We start from the raw sequence: 22,578 nt of genomic DNA, 5'->3' as shown, positions 1-22,578 counted from the left end.
ACTGTGTCTCATCCCTTTACCCACCATCCAGATGTGCAACATTCTGAACATTCCTATACTGATACCAGTGTGTCTGGGGGCTGGATCCAGTGCAGGGCTTCTGATTCCAGTGGCGCTGAATGGGGAAAATGAAATGCTACTAAGCATGATCTCACCACCCTCAAGAAAATAGGGCTGTGCTTGTAGATTCTGCCCCTCTGACAGCTGTGGGGATCATATTCAATGAGAAATTGATCTTCATAGCAAAAGCATAGTTTTCTTTCAACAAAGCACCTTAAAGCCACACAAGAATTAGGGTTCAAATGAGAATACAAAAAACTGCCTTTTTCTTTACTGTTTTAAATGTCATGACTGCACTTTGTGACCTCATTGCTAGGTAATTGTCATGGGAGAGAAGCTTGAAGAACCCAGAGCACATGGAGGGTCCCGTCCTTCAGAGAGGGCAGGACAGCAGGTCCAGACTGATGTGCGTATCCTTTCTGCCTCATTAAGTACATACTTCACCAGTTCCTAAAGCTGTGTCCTTTATTTTGAGAACCTAGAGAGCAGTTAATATAGTAAGAAAATGCTAATTGGGGCTCTGATGGATGGCAGCTCATAGAATCACCCCTATTTTTTTGAACACCTGCTGTGTATGTGGTAGGAACCAAATATATAGTGACAAAGATTATCAAGTAAGTAAATGAGATCACGGGATAGTAAGAGAGACAATTGTAAACAGGTCATTTTAATTTTGCAGTTATATAAAAGTGCGGTAGCTGGGGAATCACAGCACAATGTTTAGCCCAAGCAAGAAACCTGATGCAATCTCAGGAAACCAGGAAATAGCAGTGGGTGAGGAGGAATAGAAACTGGCAAATAAAGGGAACAGGGTGAGCAGCCTGGTCTTTAAGAAGTCTGTGTCCTGTGTGCAAAGGTCCAGAGTCAATAGACTACACACAGTGTGTGGAATTACAAGCTGTTCACTGTAGAGGGCCCCTTGGGAATGCACATGGATGACCTTTAAATTAATGTCAGCTGAGTCTGAGGTGACTGGCATGACTGTCCCAGGGAAACAGCCTCCCAAAATGTGGGAGACTATCAGTACAGATTTCTTATCTTTATCCACGTGCTTGGAATGAGGAACAAATAGGACCTTGACTTACCCAGGTCTTGATATGCTAAATCCCAGGAATGAGGGAATTAATAGGGCCTGGGCACAAGAAAAACTTCTTTGACCTTAAACCCCCCTCTGGAAATCAATAAATGCGCTGTGTTGTCTGTGGTGGGTGTTGACCGTTCCTCCATCAGAGTGACTGCATCCACCCGGCAACCAGCTAGATGAATCTATTTCTGCCACCTTATCTCTTTCTTTCTTTTATCTATTTCTTAATCCCCAGTTCCTCCACTCAGGAACCAGTCCTACTCCCATGTGGGATGCGGAAAAAGGAGAAGCACCCCACCACAGTTCACTCTAACGACAAAGGTCTTAAGCCCCACACCACTGAACAAAATTCTTAAAGTGATGAGCTGACCCTGAAAAAAATTTTTTTTCTTCTAATTCACCATCTTTATAAATGTGGGGCAGGAACTTGGAGATGATTCCAATCGACATCCTAGTAGATATTATATCTGAACATAAATTTGGGAGAAATTCCAGGACCTATTGAGAGGCCCAACAGACAACAAAATTTAGATGCATATCTTGTAACTTCTGTTTCTTGCTGTAATAAGTACACTCTTTCTGTTGAGCATTTAAAATTTTAATGTGTATTTGCCCCTATGTGTATTGTTTCTAGCAAACAGGAGAGACTGCCAGGTTCCTAAAACCTTTGCCAACCTAATGTCCTATAAATATATCCTGACAGAGGACACAAGTGCCTTCTACTTTTACTTTGCATATCTTTACAATCAGGAAAGTTAAATGTTTTATCTCTTATACTTTTGCCCATTTAAAAAATGTATTTGTTGCTCTTTGCTCCCACATTCATAAGGACCATTATAGCTGAAGAAATAAAAAATAATAATAATACAGATTGCCAATATTTTTCTCATCATACCATTTGTCTTTCTTCCTTTCTTAAACATTTAGTATGAATAAATCATTTTATACCTTGTTTTTCATTTCTTTAAATTAATTCAATCAAAATGGAGCTTGTTTTTCTTTTTTGTTTGGCACGTCAAATTCTGTTTGTTTGTTTTTTTGTAATCACTTTATTTTTAAACTTTTCTTGGGCAAAACTACCATGGCACAAATACAAATAAAATGAACCACAATGATATGCTATTATAATATAAGGAGCTCTTTATAATGTCTTTCCTAAACATTCTCAGCCTTTCTAAAAAAGAAAACTGGCCTGTTTTCTTCATTGGATCAGGGAGTGCTCCAGTAGTACACTGGCTGCCATATAAAAGAGCTCTACAAAGATTGAAGGCCAGATGTTTTCAGTTTCTTGGATCTCTTCTTTTAGTTGATTTATCTCTTTCCTCATCTTCTCAGATTCATTTTCAAATCCCTCAATAAGTAGTTCTTCTAGAATCTATAGAAGAGGAAAGAATTCCCTTTTGAAAATCCCAATTAGCAGCACTTTGTATTTAACAACTGCAACAGCTAAGCACATGTTCTATTTTTCCACTAACTTAGATGCTCTTTGATACATTTGTCCAAAATTTCCCAAATATTTGGACCTCATAGTGGGAGTATCCATGCTTTATGTCCTTCGAAAATCCCTCAGTGTGATTTCACTGGGAGTGAGGAGAAGCTGGGTTGGGTCAGCCTGACAACTATGTTTAGAAACTGTTCCAGCCCTGAGGATGCTCTTTGAAAAATTTGGAGGTTCAATTCAAATTATTTCTCAATTCCATTAAAGTAGAATGACTACACATATGTAACTATAATGGGAATTTCTGACTTTCTATAGAACACTGGTTATAAAACTCCAGATTGGAAAAAAGCATGCATTTTACTCTGGGTGCACAGAATAAATCAGGCAGATCTGGTAACAAATGCAGCGAACATTAGAGCTTTTTGCATCCTATATAGCATATCAGGCACAATCTGACACTTTCCACCAGATGAAGCTACTTGAAGTCTCTTTGATGGTTGTAGCAAACATCCTAAGGACTACAGGAGTAAGGTCCTATTCACTCGGGGGCACAATGAGCCAGTTCAGGAGTCTATGGCATGTCATTTGCACAGACTCTAGTGCCACAGAAGGTGCCAAGTCACAGACTTAGGGCTTTAGAATGACCCGATTAATTTGGCATTTCACTAACACACATGCCTTTGGGTTTCCTTCAGGGTTTATGACTTTAGTTACGTGTTTTGTCCTCCCCTTCACGAGGATCCAGGTGATTGATTGTCCTCTATCCACAGCCCAGATCCCACCCGGACTTACCTTCTGCTTGTGCTCCAGTATTCTTTCCTGCTCCCTCAGGCGGTTTTCACTTTGTTTCCTAATCTTCTCCTTTAGTTGGACAAGGTGTTCCTGGAAGCTTTTGTCTTGAGCATCCAACTTTTCCTGCTGTTCCTTCTGTTTCTGTCTTAGCAGCTCCTGTTCCTTCTCAGCTTCCTGATTCTTGGCATGCTCAGCTGTTCCCCAAGGGTTTTATAGAGGAAAGAAGATAATTTATGCTCCGCTGTACCCTCCTAAGTGCAGAGACTAAAGGGACTTTAAAATGGTAAGGAAAATGTGATGGAAAGGTATTAATTGGCCAATTAAGCCACCAGAATTCCCCTGGTTAGTTTCAGTTTAGTTGACTTGTTTAACAGGACCGGAAGCGCCTTGTTTCAGGAGGGTTTTGCTCTCACACCTGTTGCAGGGCACTGCAGGAACCTCCCCTCCCATCTGTGATCAGAGCCCTGTCCTGTACCTTCTAGAGCCTTCTCCTCAGCCGTGAGGGCTTTGTCTGCCTGCAGGATGGATTCCTTTATTGCAGCCTGTGACTGTACAAAGCTCTGGAGAACCTCATGTGCCTGGAAAAAAATAAAAATAAAAAACAGAAAAGGAGGAATTGACTGTGAATTCTTCATAATTCTTAGGATCCCACAGTGGTTCCCTTCCACAGTCACAATAAAAATTCCAGCCCTAGCCCATGTGGCTCAGTTGTTTGGAGCTTTGAACCTTATGCCAAATGGTTGTGGGATCGATTTCCACTCAGGACACATACTCAGGTTGTGGGTTCTATCCCCAGCCCATGCATGTGTGGGAGGCAACCAACTGATGTCTCTCTCTCTCTCTCTTAAATTAAAAAATATATATATATTTCATTTAAAAAGGCAAACCTCTTTAGTTAGAATAAAACCCTTAATAGCAACCTCTTTCCTGTCTCTCCAGCTTCCTATCCTAATATGCCAGCCACCATCCACCCCAGGTTCCAGACATCCAGGCTTATGTACAGTTCTATACTCACCCTCCATTGTAATGAGTGCACTTTCCTTTTCTTCTGACCGGTTGCTCATCTACCCTTTACTCAGATAGCATGTATTGATACTTCAACTTGTAGTTTCTCCCTCCTCTTCCAGGCAGCTTTGCTAAACTTCCTTCTGAGATTTGAATGGCTGCCAGGTACACAGACTTTTCCTACCAGCTCTACCACTTGCTGCCTGTCTGCTCTTAGGAAACTTATTAGCTTCTCAGTGCATCTCATTCATCAAGTGTATAATGGGGATGATATTATTCTAATAAACTGATAATCCAAACACAGCACTTAAGATGAAACGTGTAATAGAAAGTGAGTGCTCAATATATGTTAGGCATCACCATCATTATTATCATCAGCAGCATCACTATCAGTGTATACTTTTATGCTGACCATATCCGATTATATCCAATTGACTATTTATATGTCCCTTTTCAGTAAGGTCATAAGCTACTTGAGAATGTTGTTTCTTTAATTATATATCTCCTATACTTAGCACAAAACTATTGCACTGTTTGTTAAATAAAACAAATTTTTTATTTCATCTAGACTTTGGATAATAGTAAAGCCCACATTTAGGAAGAAACATTTCTGGTTTATGTAAAAGTGTCTAACTTATTATGGATATAAAACACAAAAAATGTAGGTCTTCCTATGCTTTGCGTTTCTCCACATATGGTGTGGTGTAGTCTTAGATTTAAAAAAAAAGCATCCACAAAGACCCTCTAACCCCAGTACCCTACATTCTCCCCTCTTTTTATATCTCACCTTCACTCCTTTCCTGGGCACCGTGTTATACGACTGTTCCAGCTTATCCATTGCTTCTAAGTAGAGCTTGTATCCATCAGGCACAGAGAAAGTTCCTCTTGAAATACTTTCCATCAAGGGCTCTGAAAGCTGCTTAAGCTGAGCCTGGCAATATTTGCCAGAAGCCTCTTCATTCTGCAGTAAGAAATACTCCTTCTTCATGGTTATGGTTTCCTGTCATGGAAATGTGGAAAAACCCAAAGGAAAGAAGTTGTTAGAAGGGAAGGTCCAACTGTGATCCTCTTGTAAGAAGCTGTCTTCTTGCTGTCAAGATGGTGAAGCAGGTAACTGCTGTGCTCATCTCCTCTGGAACCACACTGAATTTACAACTAAATTATAGAACAACCATCAAGACCCATCTGAAAAGAAGTTCTGTTACTAAAAATTTAAAGAAGATGCCACGATAAGACTGGTAGGAGGCACAGGTCTCACACTTATGTGTGGCAATTAAGAATTGGGAGGGATAGCTCAGCAGCTGAGCGCCCTTCTGTGGAATAATGGGTCCCAGTCCACACTCCCTTGACTACTTCAAGGAACCAGTACCAGGAAGAGGAATTCCCACAATGTCTGTCTGTGAAAACCTGTAGGGATTGTGAATGAACGAGGAGAGCTTTGGGAGTCTCAGGCATTCTCTTTGAAGGGCTTAGGAAAGGACTCACTTGCTCACAAACTCACTTGCCCTAGTCTTTCCAGGGCAGCATATAGGGAAGAATGTAGTGGATTAGTGTCAGGGCCAAGGTGCAGGGGCTGAGGTCAGGGTGGCTCTCTCTGGGGAGAAGTGGGGGCAGGTGTCCATTGCTCCTTTGATAAGCACTCTCCCACCCAGCTGGAAAACACAAGTGGGCACCAAATTTGAGCTCTCCAATAACATGGCTAACATAATTTATACTGGAGGTCCGGTGCACAAATTTATACATGGGTGGGGTTCCTCTGCAAGGCCTATCAGGAGCTGGCACAGGAGTTTGACTGGCTCAGGGAAAGGGCAGGAGGAAGTTGGCCGGCTGGCCCCAACACTGATCAGGGTGGGGGAATCCAATCAAGGGTGGGGCTGGCTGGCCCAGCCCCAATCAGGATGGGTGGGTCTAGATCAGGGGCAGGGCTGGTTGGGAAGAGAGGCTGCGGGTAGTTGGGGGTGCCGATCAGGTCCTGGATCAGGCCAGTTGCTCCGCCACAGTGGAACTCATAGAAACCAGTCATTCCAGTTCTGATCATTGCACTATTTGGTCACTGGGCTTTTATTTATATAGACTAGTGGCATGGTGCATGAAATTCAGGCACATTAAAAGGGGATTAATTAGAGGAGATAATTTAATGTTGCTGTTTGCCCTTTCTCTATAATAGAAGTGTCAGAGATGAAAGAAAATTAGTAAAATATATATGAAAACTTTCCTCCTATCAGAGTCTGGGGCTCACCATGGCACCCAGAGTCAAGTCCCCGCCCACCCACATGCACATCAAAATTGCATGAGACCCAGACCGGGCTGGCTCCCCACATTCGACTAGATCCAGACCCAACCAGTCTGACCCTTGTCAAGCCCTGCTGGGCAGGGGGCATAGCTTCAGGTCCCCTAGCTTGGTGCCAGGAAAAGGGGTGTGGCCTGAGGTTCCTCAGCCCAGACCGTGGCTGGGGGTATGCCATGAAGTCCTCCATCAAGCCCTGCTGCGTGGGAAGCATGGCCTGAGGTCCCCTGTCAGTCCAGCTAGGCAGCAGGGTACAGCCTCAGGACCCCATCAAACCCTGCTGGATGGGGGTGTGGCCTGAGGTTCCCTAGCCCACCAGGATAGGAAGTGCAACTTGAGGTCCCCTGTCAAGCCCCACGGGGGCAAGGGAGGGCATAGCCTCAGGTCCCTGCTGATTGCTCATTAAGACTCCGTATGGGAACTTGGCCTCAGCAGTGAGTGCAGCCATCTTTGTGATGGAGCGATGGTCTATTAGCATATTCCCTCTTTATTACATAGGATTACACTGGAAATTCCTTGAGATACTATTCCAACCAGTTTTTACTTGGTCCAATTGCTTCCAGTCGTTTTTCCACACAAGCAGCCTGACTTAGCTCACAAAGATTTTAAGATCTTTGAAAAGCCTAGAAACCCCTACAAAGCAGTGGTTGGCCTTGGCATGTACTATACCTCTTGCTAAGCAACTCCAAGTCTGGTACAAGCAGTGACCTGAATAAGCGAAGCAATCTTGAGAAAGAAGAAAAAAATTGGAAGTATCATGCTACTTGATATGAAACTATATAGTAAATTATAGTAACCCGAACAGCATGGTACACACATAAAAACAGACACATAAGGTCAATGGAAGAGAATGTCTTTAAGCAAGGGAAACAAACAAACAAACCAACAAATACATAAAAGAAATGTGTCTACATCAAACTAAATTATTTGAAACAATCTACAAAAACAAAAACAAAAACAAAAAGAAACATCCCAGTGAACAGAAGATATTTGCCAATAACACCTGATAGATCCGATAAGGGATCAATACTCAAAATTTTTAAGGAACACATACAATTTCACACACACACACACACACACACACACACACACATCCAATTAATATATTGAAAGGGGACCTGAATAGACAGTTTTCCAAAGAGGACATACAGAGGGCCAAAAGACATAAAAAGATGCTTAATATCACTAGTCATCAGGGAAATGCACATTAGAACCATGGTGAGATATCACCTCACACCTGTCAGAATGGCTATAATCAATGAGTCAACAAACAACAAGTGTAGGCAAGGATGTGGAGAAAAGGGAACCATCATGCACTGTTAGTGGGATTTTAAGTTTGTGCAGCCACCATGGAAAACAGTGAGGAGACTCCTCAAACAACTAAAAATAGAACTACTGTATGACCCAGCAATTCCACTGCTGTGCATTTATCTGAAGAAATCCAGAACACTAATTTGAAAAGGTATATGCACCCCTACATTATTGCAGGATTATTTACAATAGCCTAGATATGAAAACAACTTAAGTGTCTATCAACAGGTAATTGGCAAAGAAATGGTACATATATACAATGAATATCATTAAGCCATATAAAGGAATGAAATGTTGCCATTTGTGACAACATGGATGGACTGAGAAGGTATTATACTAAGTGAAAGAAGCCAGACAGAGAAAGACAAATACCATATGATTTCACTTGATGTGGAATCTAAAAACTAAAGGAAATGTAAAAACAAAATGGAAACAAAGTTATAAATACAGAGAACAAGTTGATGATTGCCAGATGGGAAGCAGTTTGGGATGATGGGGAAAACAGGAAAAGGGATCATGAAGTACAAATTATCACTTATGAAAACAGTCACTGGGATTTAAAGTACAGTATAGGGGATAAAGCCAATAATACTGTAATAACTTTGTCTGGTGCTAGAAGGGTACTAGACTTATTGGGGTGATAACTCTGTCAGTTATATAAATTTCTAATCACTATATTGTATACCTGAAACTAATATAATATTGTATGTCAACTGTAATAGGAAAAAGTAAAAGGAAAACAAGCAGTGTGATGGCATCAGGGCAGACTGGGAATTGGAATGACCAGGCATCATGGAAAGTCTCTTATTCACTTTGGCTCAGGCTCAACCCCTGTGAAATTATGAGGTCTGTAGACATGGTGCCTCCCCCCCCCCCCCCCCCAGCTCCCAATTGATATATTATTGACACATAACATTATAATAGCTTCAGGTATACAACTTAGTGAACCATTATTTGTATACATTGTGAAGTGATTACCACAATAAGCCATTAACATCCCTCACTTTATCTATATATATATAAAAGACTGATATGCTAACTGTCCATCTGGGTAATGACATTACTTGGCAATGCCCAGCTTCCTCTCCCTAGCAATGACTAACCTCCTTGGAGTTTCTTCAGCCCAGACTTTATAACCAGGTGGAAACATTTCATACTTTAACCCAATGTCTGTGAAGTGTTTTCCCATGCTTTATTTCATTTTATCCTTCCAGAAGTCCTGGAGTTGGTAGATAGGAGACTCAGTGGAATCCTATTTTCTTTTCATTAGCCAGAAAACAGAGATTTAGAAAGCTTAGAAACTCGAGCCATATGAAAAGAAGTAAGAAATGGTGGACCTTGAAAATGACTTCAGGTTTTCTCACTGCACAGAATATAGTCAAACACTGCTGCAGTTAAATATTTCATTTACCCTTTGCAAAATCTACAACAATAATCTGTTTCATGTTGATATTTACTGCTGTGTTGCTGACAATTACTGAAAGAGAAGTTGGGATGTTTCACTGGGCTGGAAAAAAAATTAGCTACATCAGAAAGCAGGTCTAATTAAGCAAGTTTATTCTATATATATATAAAAGGCTAAGTTGACTTGCACATGCATGATACATATAAAGCACTCGCTGGTGCCAATCAATTGCATGCACGTCTCTATCATTGTTGATCATAATTTGGTTGACACGTTTATTATAGAGACAGAGCGAATAGTGATATATTTCTTCTAATTAATTTTCTTTCAATGTGCAAAAATTCATGCACTGAGCCACTAGTATAGTTATAAACATTTATTTTTATTTGGATGAGAAGTTGTAGGATTTACTCCCTAGCATTGTTCAATTATGCAACCCAGTTTTATGCATGGTTTCTTTATCAGTAGTAGGGTTGACCAAAAATGAACAATGGAGACTTCAATATGACTTTCTTCTACAAACTTGGGTTGCTATGGATAAAATATATGCATAGCAAATCAATTGCCCACTAAGGAGTTCAGTGGTCTATGAACAGAGTTTTAAACTGCTCATAATTTTTTTCAATGAGGGTCTGATTGTACAAAAATATAGAAACAAAATGTATTTGCTGTACTTCGACATTTTAATGAAGTTGGTTTTATTCTATATAAACTGAGAGATTTTTGTAACCTGTAAAATAATCAAAGGCACACTCAGATAAACTTTCAGTGAAGGTGATGATAGTGGTAGAATGTTGATGCTTTTCAAGAGTTCTCTCCCCTGGTGTCAACTCCCTTCATAGTACTTGGATCCATGGGTGTGATGAATATTAATCATATGACTAGATTATGTTATACAACCCAGCTTGAATTTAAGATAGAAATTTTCAGGTGGGCATTACCTAACTACCTGAGTCCCTTAAAAGATTTTTCCAGTTAATGGCAGAGTAGGTAGTCACAGAAATTAGAAACAATTCAAAAAGATATGATGAATCATTGCTGGTTTGAAGATGAAAAGGAGTTTCCCAGAACCTTCATTTAATCATATACGCCCATTTTAACCTTGTTTTCAGCATGTGGTTCACTGAGCAGGGAACCCATATATTATTTTAGAATCTGACCTGAAGAACTGTGTGTTTTTGAACTCTGCTAAGCACACAATCTTTTGTTTTGCAAAAGATAGAAGATAAAAAATAATCTTTTAGAAAAGCATATACAGTATTCTGTAGAGACCAGTCACTCAGAAAAATCCAGGTTCATTCTATAGTTAGAAACATGTGAACTTGGGAGTCACAAAAAGGGAGTCTAGGAGTCATTATAAAAGGGCAGTTTTTAGAAAGAATGTAAGCTAAGATATCCTATCTAATAAAAGAGTAATATGTAAACTGACTATCATTCCAACACACAAGATCGCTGCCCCATGTGGTCAAAGATGGCTGCCCCCATGTGGATTCAAGATGACCACCACAAGATGGCCAGCAGGGGAGGGCCATTAGGAAGGACCAGGCTTTCAAGGGAGGGCAGTTGTGGGCAATCAGGCCAGCAGGGGAGGGCAGTTAGGGGTGACCAGGCTGGTAAAGGAGGGAAGTTGGGGTGACTGGGCCTGAAGGGAAGGGCAGTTTGGGGGGACCCAGGCCTGCAGAGTAGAGCAGTTGGGGGGGGGGGGGAGCAGGCCTGCAGGGGAGGGTAGTTAGAGGTGACCAGGCCTGCAGGGTAGGGCAGTTATGGGCAAACAGGCTGGCAGGAGAGCATTTAGGCATCAATCAGGCTGGCAGGGGAGTGGTTAGTGGTTGATCAGACTGGCAGGCAGAAGCAGGAGGTTAGGGGCAATCAGGAAGGCAGGCAGGCAAGCAGTTGGGAGCCAGCAATCCTGGATTGTGAGAGGGATGTCCAACTGCCCAACAGTCAGATATCCCTTGAGGGGTCCCAGATTGGAGAGGGTACAGGCTGGGCTGAGGGACACACTCCCCTGTGCACAAATTTTCTGCACCAGGTCTCTAGTCTTACCATAAGCTTCTTCTGGAACACCTGCTTGTCATCATTGAAGGAGCGTTCCATGAAGATTTCAATGGCTTCCCTCTCACAGGATGCATGCAGGTCCAGCAGCTCCTGCAGAGTGTCTGTGGGGAAGCTCACTTTCTGGGCCATCTGCTCGCTGTAGTGGTCGGCTGCCTTCTGCACAGCCACTGAGTTCTCACCCTGGGCCAGAGTTGTCACTGTGTTCTCCAAACAAGGCACTGCTCCACTGTTGATGGCATCCACATAGGCCTTTGCCAGAGTGCCCAGCCCTAAATGACACAATATATTTAGGAAATTAAAAGGATTTTCTCATTCACTGTTTTACAAGTGTTCAAGATCAGCATTCTAAAAATCGCAACAATTTTACTGAAATGAAGTATTCTCTTTCTTTTTCTTCTCCCCATATTCCTCCTTGTCTTTATCCTTGTACCCTCCTCCTTTTACTTTTATGTGTCTACTTTCTCATAATGACATTACTATCTATTCTATTCACTCTTTTTTTTATTTATGAATTCATCACATTCTAGTATGAAATAACAATCTCATACAACACATTCAATAATTTCCTAGAATAATTTCCCTTTGAAATTATAAAATGAGTCTATCTTATAGGTAAGTAAAGTAGGTAATTTGTGGGCACTATCCTAAACTGAATATGGGGCCACTTTAAAAAAATCAAGAATTTCAGGACGGTGACAATTTAATGATTACACCAAACCTGGGCCCAATTCACCAGAGGGCACTGTGTGTCTGCTTTGCACATAAGGCTATAGTTAACATTTCTTCTCAAACGATAATAAGATTTCAAAGGCTTATGTTCTGCTATATATTTTTTCTTTTTTCTTTTTTTAAAAATATATTTTATTGATTTTTTACAGAGAGGAAAGGAGAGAGAAAGAGAGCTAGAAACGTCGATGAGAGAGAAACATTGACCAACTGCCTCTTGCACACCCCCTACCGGGGATGTGCCCGCAACCAATGTACATGCCCTTGACTGGAATCGAACCTGGGACCCTTCAGTCCGCAGACTGACACTCTACCACTGAGCCAAACCAGCTTCGGCATGCTATATATTTTTTCTAACTGGTATAAATTCTCAAAATATCTTGTGTATCCTCAACAAGACACACCCATCTCATTGCTCTTATCATCATGATGCAGATTCCCCTCCTTAACAGCAGCTTGTGATTATGTCATTAGTGTATTAATTTCATGAGACACAGTAGGCTTCAATAATCCCTCATATAGGGGAACTTTAATGAAAAACTTGCATGTCTACGTGTAGCATGAATGTCTGGGTTTCCACATCACATAGGGAAGGAAAAAAAATTACCAACAAATTCCAAGTACAACCACACACACTGAACTGCAGAGAAACTTTCTGTAACAATGAAGACCCACCAATTCCAGTGACAATGATTTCTTCTCTAAGAGTCTTGGTTTTTGCATGTGTAAGGATATATTGACAGAAATTTTTGGATTGCTCCTGAAAATTCCATTCTAGTTGGTTTTCTGACATCTCCTCCACATAGTGTAATACTTTTTTGTCATTTGTAGGGTGCTCAAAGACAAAGCACTTCCGCCTTGGAAAGAATTTCCTGATACACTCTCTAGGCATGTTGGATTTCTGGATTTGGGGATCCTCGCCTATAAAAAAGAAAAACAGTAATCACTGATGAAGCAGTCTTTAGGCAAGGAGGTTGAAAACATTCATTTCCAGGGATTTTTGCATCACTGTAACACTAGTTCCTGTAACTCTCCTTTTATTTAATCATTTAATCTCCTTTTATTAATGCTAATAATCTACCAAAGTATAGAAATTGTGCTATTTATTTATTTATTTATTTATTTATTTATTTATTTATCATTTCCAGAGCCAGGAGCATAGAAAGGACTTCTGGAGAAGACAGGAGACGGGCATCTATCCCAAGTGAAGAAATTTGTGATTATTTTCCTTAGCCCTTCCATGGTGTCCAATGGTTTAACTGTTTATTATTATTCTTATTTTTAAAAAAAATATATTTTATTGATATTTTACAGAGAGGAAGAGAGAGGAATAGAGAGTTAGAAACATCGATGAGAAAGAATCATTGATCAGCTGCCTCTTGCACACCCCCTACTGGGGATGTGCCCACAACCAAGGTACATGCCCTTGACCAGAATCAAACCTGGGACCTTTCAGTCCGCAGGCCTACGCTCTATCCACTGAGCCAAACTGGTTTCAGTTGTTTATTATTTTTGAATGATAGATTAATTTCAAAACTGGCCAGAAATACTTTTGATATTATAGACCTCATGTCAGAAATAAAATGTGAGCTATAAAGTAAAAGTGATTTTTTTTTTTCAGGTAGAAATAAGGATATTTATGATACTCCTGGGAAAAGTTTCAAGTGAAAGACAAACAATACTCAGAACAGTAAAGAAAAACTCCTAAAAATCAGAGTTAAAAATACAAGCAATATAAATACATTCATAGATTATTTTTGTTTTAGCAGACATCATCAGAAAGTAATGTTAACTTAATGCCATTTGGAGACCTCACCTGTTTTCTCTATCAGATATCAGGTTATATTGAATGTGACAATGTCACACAGTGCAATTCTAGGCATCTATCAACAGCTCAATAAATTATGCTTGAATGAATAAATAAATTATTAAATAAGCAAAAATGAATATGTTCTTAGATACTACCTATTATTCTCTTTGCTAAATGTACTCAGTGTTAAGAGTTTAATATTTCAAAATATTGTAAAAGGTTATAGAATGAAGAGAGCGATGTTATCAAAAACAAATAATAAAGGATTTGACAGTCTTGTAGGAAGGATATGTCAATGATTCTTTTTTGAGGGAAACATTCATATAAATATCTTTATATGAAGAATGTAACCATGCAAGCTATTAAAATAGACAACACAAAATGTATTTAAAAAATAAAGTCACTTGATATGTTTGTGGTTCTGTGTTTATCATCTTCCATACTAATGAGCTCTTTTTGCTAAATAGAAATACTAGTAGATGAGCTCTGAATTTAATAAGTAACACAAATATTTGAGCCTTAAAAAGTTGTAGCACTGGCTATAATCCTCTAAGTTATTTTTCATGGTGTCAGTTTTTCTAAAAATAATTTTGTCCAACAATGGATTCTACATTTTCTCAGCCAACTTAAATTCTGGTCACCTGAGTTTTTTTTTCTCAATAATAATAACAACTAAAACCATACCCACCTGTCTTACACATATCACCATTAGCACAGACCTCAATTCAATAAAAAATAACGATTGACCTTAAGTGCTGAGAAACAAGGCTCAGTTAACCACACCTCCCACTGAAACCTCCGCCACTCAGGCTATCCTTTTGTACCTGGAACCAACTTCAAGGCCTTCTCCAGGTACTCATCTTCAGTGACGGTGCATCCATCTAACTTCAAGTCCAGCGTGAAATCCCGAACCACCCAAACAAAGTCTGGAAAGAAACTTGCAAACTCGGCTGAGTCCTCTATTTCACCGGAGCTGGGAGAGGATTTCGCCCTGATGAGCTTTGTTAGTTCTGTCACATAGCTGGGATCTTAGTTAAGGAATGAGAAATGCTCCCCGCCAAAATTTCCAGATCTCACCCAGAAACAATTTTTTATTAACATTCCTATTCAACCTGTGTTCTTTTCACTTCAACCATCATCATTGACATGAGAAAACAACAAGGTCAAAAATAGTCTCAGATACATTCCCACAGCCTCCCTGACACATGGAGGTCTGGTTCCTGGAAGGATACTGCAGCTGCTCCAGGGCCTGGTGGTTGATGCTGCCCATGCTGTTGTAGACAAACATGCTGCTCAGGAGCACGGCCAGGGCAAAGATCCACAAGTCATTCTTAGGGTCATCCTAGAAAGTGCATTAAGCAGGGGACTTAGGTATCTATTGTTTTTGTTTGTTTGATTTGATTTTTTAAAATTAAAACTAAAAATTAAAAAAGTATTTATTTATTTTATTTTTTTGCTAATGCTCACTTGAGTATATTTTCTCCCTTGATTTTTTAGAAAGAGTGGAATGAATGAAATGGAGGGAAGGAAGGAGAGAGAGAGGAAGAAAGAGAGAGAGAGAGAGAGAGAGAGAGAGAGAGAGAGAGAGAGAGAGAGACATAGATGTGAGAGAGACACATCTGTTGGTTGCCACCTGCTCCCACCTTGATCAGGGCTGGGATTGAACTTGCAATCCAGGTACGTGCCCTTGACAGGAAATTAAAACCTCAACCCTTCAGTGTGCAGGCCAATGCTCTAACCACTGAGTTACACCAGCCAGGGCAAAAACATACCTTTTTTTTTTTTTTTTATCATACTTTACTTTAAAGATGTAAAAATAAAATGAAAATACACTTACTACTATAAACTTAATGAAAGAAACATTATCAAAGCCAAACTGTAAACGATGCCTGTATTCTAAAGTCTGAACACTGTAACAAAAAGTTTAACTGTATAAATGCACTGATCTTTTTCTCAACAGGCACATTTTCCCTATTTATCTCTCATTTTACAATATAATCCATCATAACATAAAAATTATACGTAAACTGGCTAAATCTAGACTTACTTAGGTCTTAGTTTTTTTGTGTGTTTTGTTTTTGTTTTTGTTTTTTCACAAAACAAGCTTGATAGCTATAAGATGAGGTAATATTGCATTGTATGTTATGGCAATGTAATATTAGTAAGTCAAATTACAGGGTTATGTTTTTCATCACATAAACAACGAAAATAAAACCTGAAGGGAACCCAGTTTAATAAGTGATCTAAAACAAGTAGAATAATGGTGGGAAATGAACCTTAAGCTAGAGAAGCTGACTTGTGTTTCAGTCGGAAACCACAAAGCCTTCTCCGGCCTGTGATGTACGAATTGCACCCTCTCTGCAACAGTCTTAGTGTCCTAAACACTAGGAACTAGTAAAGACTTTAAGTTTGAGGAACTCCAATGTGGAAAAGCTACGATAAGAGTTTCATCTCAAGTGTCTAAGCTGGTACTTAAAAAAATAAATCCATGAAAAATCTGAGAACATGAAACATCTTTAAGAAAGGGACTTTTAAATGAACTGCTGACTCTGGAGGGCCTCTACCTTTCACTTCTGATTAAGCATTAGAAGAAAAACAGAGACTGGCTAATTTTTTTTTTTTAATCCAAATAAAATGTTAACTTAATGGAACCCTTAGTTATTCAAAGTCATAGGTGAACCACACAATATTAGTTACACAGTAAGCCAAGGATAACAATCCAGATCTGTTGTTAAAAGTACAAGTTCATGTACAGAATTATCATAATGCCATCATCATGTATAATAAAAGGCTAATATGCAAATCAACCAAACAGTGGAATGATGAGTTGCTATGACCCACAGTGATCACCACAGGAAAGATGCTCAATGCAGGAGCTGTCCCCTGGTAGTCAGTGCACTCCAACAGGGGAAGTGCTACTCAGCCAGAAGTCAGGCTCATGGCTACTGAGCACAGCCGTGGTGGCGGAGGAGACTCTTCCACCTCCATGGCAGCACTAAGGATGCCTGACTGACATCTTAGGCTTGATTCTGGGCCTATGCTGTCTGATGGACATCCCCCAAGAGCTCCCAGACTGCAAGAGGGAGCAGGACAGACTGAGGACACCCCACTACCCACAGAGTGCATAAATTTTATGCACTAGGCCTCTAGTTTTAAATACTATCTACTTTTTTAAAAGCCACAAATCTTCATAATTTAGGTAAAAAACAAATTTCATGTTTCTTCAAAGGGATGTCAATGCTAAATGCGATTAAAACATTTTAGTAAAACCTTTTGTCATTTTTTCCTTGACATACTGAATATTTTCCAGTACTATTTTATAGTTCATTGGGTTATTTTGGGAAAATAAGTTGGCAAATATTGCTGTTACATAATACAAAAGAGGGCTCTCATTTATAAGTAAACCTGGGACATAGAAGGCTGTACGAAATATGTCAGTTAAGAGCTCATTTAAAAACTATTCAGAGTTTAGTACGTAGAGAATTAGAATGCACAATTGAAGACTTACTTATTTATTTAATATTTTTTTTATTGATTTTTTACAGAGAGGAAGAGAGAGGTATAGAGAGCCAGAAACACCAATGAGAGAGAATCATCAATCAGCAGCCAAGGTACATGCCCTTGATTGGAATCGAACCCAGGACCCTTCAGTCCGCAGGCCGAGGCTCTATCTACTGAGCAGAACCAGTTTCGTCAAGACTGTTAGTTATTGAAGAAGTGTGATAAAACCTCATTTATCAAAAGACCTTGGTGTTAAAGAGTGCCCTTGCACCTCCTTTTAACGCTGTAGGCATACATCAGATTTAGATTTCCCTAGGTCTACTACTTTCTTAAAAAACAAAAAACAAACAAACAAACAATAACAACAAAACAGAATAAGGCTATTGAGCTAAAACTACAACTGACTAGTTCAAAAACTGTTTTTAAAAGTTAGGTTTTTTTTCTTTATTATAAATTGTACATTCAAAACCATCTCTTACAGTCCAAGGTTAGTAACCCAGCCAGCTTAAATAAAAGGTTTTTCTCACCTAGGTCCCAGTATCTGGATGACTGACTCGTACTTACTATACTGGGAAGTAGAGATCAAGAAAGTATTTATTGGTCAAAGCTTAAGTTATACATGATGTACCCTTGAATCAGATCCCTTTTCAATTCAAGCATTCCTTTACTGACAGCACTTTGTAAATCACAAGAAGAAAATCATCCCAGATGGCAAAAGCTAACACATTTGAAATGTGGTCACTGTAGCTTTTCACTTGGATGGCAGGAGCAATTGTGGACGATGGACTGGATCAAGCCTTCCCCAATGTTGTAGGACTGAGCGAATCAGTGAGCTCACCAATAAAATTATAGTAAATTAGAAATATGTTTATGTAATTCAGAGGGGCAGGGTTGTTAGCCCTTGAGGGAAGGAAACTATCCACAGAACTAGAGGCTTTTTAAATCCAGATTTTCTAAATTCATTCTCCCACCCCATCTTTTTTTTTTGTTTTTTGTTTTTTTGTTTTGTTTTGTTTTTTCCTTCTCAATAATGGAAGCCAAACGTGCATTAGTGGTACTTTCAACTTAGACTCATGCTAACATGAGGAAAGATTGAATTGCAAGTAACACTACAAATACAAAATACTTATATTATCCCATAATAGTGCTCTTGGTGGATCTAATTCATGTTTTTAGAGAAGTCAGTGCAAAATTCATCTTTAGAGAATACATATTTCTGGTAGTTGAAGCTTTTCTGGAGATTTTTAAGTAGATTATTTCACTGTAACCCATGTTCATGGGTCCTACCTCCAATCCCATTAATCTCTTACAACTTAACTAGTAGGACCCATGAATTACAGGTTCCTCTGAGAATGACTGGGTTAGGATCCCAATTTTTATATCTGTCATTCTCTGTTCTGATAACACTGCATATTGCTTAATTCTCCACCACTCTCTTGGTCTTTGCTTCATTCATTGCCATATCTGTAGTACCTAACACAAAGCCCTGAATGCAGCTGACCAGTTAGTATTTAACTCGCACTTTTTGCCCTAGTGTAAAAACAAAAGAAAACTATTCTTAAAGTATTGAGCTTACCAAGAAAGTAAATCAAACAAAATAGAAGTTTGCCTCCTTAATCCTAATTGAATTTGTAGTTTAGAGAAATACACTGTGAAAGTCAAGATGGCAAATTAAAATGTAAGTGGAGTATCAAGAACAAAGAAGCCTCTTTGCCTTACCTTTTCCACATCGCCCAGGCCCTCAGTGTCCAGAAGGACCAGAGTGTGGTTGGGCTTCGAGGGGTGGGGTACACACCACATCCAGATTCCCTTAGTTTCAGACCGCACAGTGGAGCCCAGAGGGAAACCTGCAAAGGAAGAGGAGAAAGTGTATAGAGTAACAGCAGATGGTCCAGGCTGCCCATAGGTTACATTGGTTAAACTTGTCAGAATGTGAGTGCCAGGCTGGGAGGAAGGTTGCTTTCATTTCAGCAAGAGCAGTCTATCTGACCTTTATACATATTAAGGGCCTTCTCAAGAAACACTGTGTCCTCAATTTACCTCATACTATCAGTAGTATTTCAAGCTATGTCACAGTACAGAATTAATGTAACCTCTACTGATATATATATATATATATATATATATATATATATATATATAGATAGATAGATAGATAGATATAGATAGATAGATATAGATATATAGATATATAGATATATAGATATATAGATATATAGATATATAGATATATAGATATATAGATATATAGATATATAGATATATAGATATATAGATATATAGATATATAGATATATATAGATATATAGATATATATCATTTTTAATCCTCATCTGAGGACATGTTTATTGATTTTAGAGAAAGGGAAATAGATAGGTAGATAAAATTTGACATGAGAGAGGGAAATATTGATTGTACATACTGCCTCTTGTACACACTCCAACCTGGGAATGAACCTGCAACCTACTCTGGGCCCTCACCCAGAATCAAACCTGTGACCTTTTGGTGTACAGGACAATGCTCCAACCAACTGAGGCCCCCAGCCATGGATTAACTTAATATTCTTTTCTGACACTAAAGATCTCCCTTGTCCTTCAGGTTCTGGTGGAGTTCAACCAGTGGGAGGCATCAAAAGGAGACCAGAGGTCGGACATGTATTCTCTTCACTTTCCCCCTAGTGAGCCACAGTGTCTTAGTGCCTCTGTACCTTTACTTTTAGTCATACCCCCTTCCATGCCATATCTCTGGTCTTTGCCACATTCTGTTATCCACTTTTGCTTGCCTCATCTGCTATAGTAGTTATAGAGTTTACCTAGCCATTGCTATTGCCACTCTTTATATGCATCCTTGATTCTTTGTGCTGTGCTTATGCCCTTGTAAATCACCCCCCAATAAATGCTCTTCAGTACCCCCAAGTAGGTCATCTGAGTCCTGCCAGGAGCTGGATAATACATCAGCTTTTGTTAGAATTTTTTCTTCCCCTTTATCCTCATATTTTCTTCAAATTTCCCCCCCAAAAAATGATGAGTTCTTTGCTCACTGCTTCAAGTGGTGGCAAAATGAAGGGAAAAAGAGAAAGGATCTATGAGATTTTCTAGATCCTCTTTCCAAAGGCAGAAATTAAACACAGTGGGAGAGGGTGTGAGGTATGTCCAGGAACCCACTGATGACATATCTTGTCCCACAGTCCAGGAATTTGACCATCTGCCATCTTCCAATGTTTCCTTCATGATAAAATACCTAGAAGAGGTTGAGTCAGCATGGCTGAAGCCATTCAACTTCTAGATCCAGAGTATATTCCACAGACAGGACATAAAGCCTGAGGTGGTCTGCATTCTCCTACATGTGATAGTGTTTGATTGCTTTCTGACTAGCCCAGAGTAATCTGAAGTTCCCACTAACCCAGCAAAGAAAGGCAAGGTATAATTGGAGGTCATTGGTCTCAGCTTTAGGAGGTAAAACAATTTGTCAACAAAGAGAAGAGTTTATATATATATATATATATATATATATATATATATATATTCTCTCTCTCTCTCTCTCTCTCTCTCTCTCTCTCTCTCTCTATATATATATATATATATATATATATATATATATATAGAGAGAGAGAGAGAGAGAGAGAGAGAGAGAGAGAGAGAGAGAATTCATTAAAGTTTTGCTATGAAATGGAGCAAACAAATGGAAGTTATCCCCATTGAAATATGGGATATACAGAATACACTGCTATTTGTTTACCTCCTATCCCTTTTTAAAAACAGCAACTATTGATCAATATTTGTATGCTAGAGTTTAGAGCAGAAGTAATGTAGGAGAAAAGAAGGGAATACTTTCTGGAGCTGAGCTGACTATGGATGGATTTTTGATAGGGCTAGGGAACTCTTTATTACTGAACAAACACAAATGAGTGACCTTTTGTGAACAGATGGGGTTGAAGTTATAAATCTAGCAATGAAACTGAAAAGTTTTCTTCACCAGGAAGAATGAGGTCTTTTTTAAAGATGGTCACGAGAAAGGTTTGATCAGCCTCTGTTATCACTGTCTCCAAGCAAATGATCCCCGCCCCAGAACAACACTCACCATGGTTCTTTCCTGCCAGGCGGTTCATCAGGTAGGATTTTCCTGTCCGATACAGACCTACAATGGCCACCACCACCACAGGCTGAGAGATCTTGTCTAGAATCTCCAGTGCTGTTGGGTTCACTGTCAGCTGATTATTCTGATTTTCCACCAGACAGATGGGGTCCATCAGAGTATATTCAGAGGCCATGGTGAGCTGTAACCCACAGGAACAACTCAGTACAACACAAGATCCTGAAGTCATATCTAATGGTTACAGAGGTCATTTGCACATCAGTTTTACACTCCTGGAGAGTATATATCAGTTTCCTACATTTTGTATGTTTCTAAAAGATAAGTATTTAGCCTAGTGTGCCAAGGCCTGCTACAGATTCCTTATGTACATCATTATATTGATCTATAAATGAACCTTAAAACAACCTTGCCTATGTGATGCATAAAAGGATTATAACAAGAAAATCAAATAAACCACTGATGATGGAACCTTTGAGAAGGTTAACATACTGGGGGCGAGTTGAGGCAGAATGGGACATGTATGAGATGAGGAGTGACCAGAGAAGATACCTGGAGTTCCAGAGTGATTCGTTTTCATATTAACTGCATATGTTCTCTGAGCACCTAGCATGTGCTGGGCACTGGTCTATGTGCTCAGTATCAAGTGGTGAACAAAATGGATACCAACTCCTGCCTCCTGAAACTATCTTAGTGGGAGGAGATAGACAATACAGAAAGCAAATAAGCAGAATGTATTATATATGTATATTAGATGAGTTTCTATAGAGTTTCCATAGAGGGTGGTCAGGGAAGCTCTGCCTCTCAGAGAAGGAGAAATAAATGTGATCTTTGACCTTGAGGAGGACAAGTTTAGTGAATCCCAGAGCAGGAGAGTGCTGGAAGAGGGGATACATTGGAAGGAAGATGAAGAGATGAAGAATGTGGCTCCCTCTAAAAGTAAATAGGACAACCTTAGCCAGTTTGGCTCAGTGGATGAGAGCGTCAGCCTGTGGACTGAAGGGTC

At 39.5% G+C, this 22,578-nt stretch overlaps 2 protein-coding genes across 3 annotated transcripts in view; both read right to left on the bottom strand.

Annotated features, from left to right (window-relative positions):
- Positions 1-22,578, bottom strand: part of LOC118724006 (guanylate-binding protein 1-like) — a 133,059-nt gene that overhangs the window by 77,713 nt on the left and 32,768 nt on the right. The gene's annotated exons all lie outside the window — the stretch shown is intronic.
- Positions 2,191-22,578, bottom strand: part of LOC118724004 (guanylate-binding protein 7) — a 290,363-nt gene continuing 269,975 nt past the window's right edge. Inside the window, exons 4-13 of one of the 2 annotated variants that reach the window (XM_045584365.1) lie at positions 21,561-21,756; positions 19,200-19,327; positions 15,212-15,321; positions 14,804-15,000; positions 12,845-13,090; positions 11,432-11,712; positions 5,170-5,382; positions 3,853-3,955; positions 3,378-3,586; positions 2,191-2,519 (exon numbers count right to left, since the gene is read on the bottom strand). In XM_045584365.1, the coding sequence (XP_045440321.1) occupies positions 2,346-2,519; positions 3,378-3,586; positions 3,853-3,955; positions 5,170-5,382; positions 11,432-11,712; positions 12,845-13,090; positions 14,804-15,000; positions 15,212-15,321; positions 19,200-19,327; positions 21,561-21,756 (1,857 nt within the window). In that variant the 3' untranslated portion in view covers positions 2,191-2,345. The remainder of the gene's footprint in view (positions 2,520-3,377; positions 3,587-3,852; positions 3,956-5,169; positions 5,383-11,431; positions 11,713-12,844; positions 13,091-14,803; positions 15,001-15,211; positions 15,322-19,199; positions 19,328-21,560; positions 21,757-22,578) is intronic. The other variant, XM_045584366.1, reaches the window with a different exon arrangement.

Source organism: Pipistrellus kuhlii, unplaced genomic scaffold (genome assembly GCF_014108245.1).
Source record: "Pipistrellus kuhlii isolate mPipKuh1 unplaced genomic scaffold, mPipKuh1.p scaffold_m20_p_2, whole genome shotgun sequence".
Classification (NCBI taxonomy): Eukaryota; Metazoa; Chordata; class Mammalia; order Chiroptera; family Vespertilionidae; genus Pipistrellus; species Pipistrellus kuhlii.
This window is presented reverse-complemented; position numbering and strand designations above follow the sequence as displayed.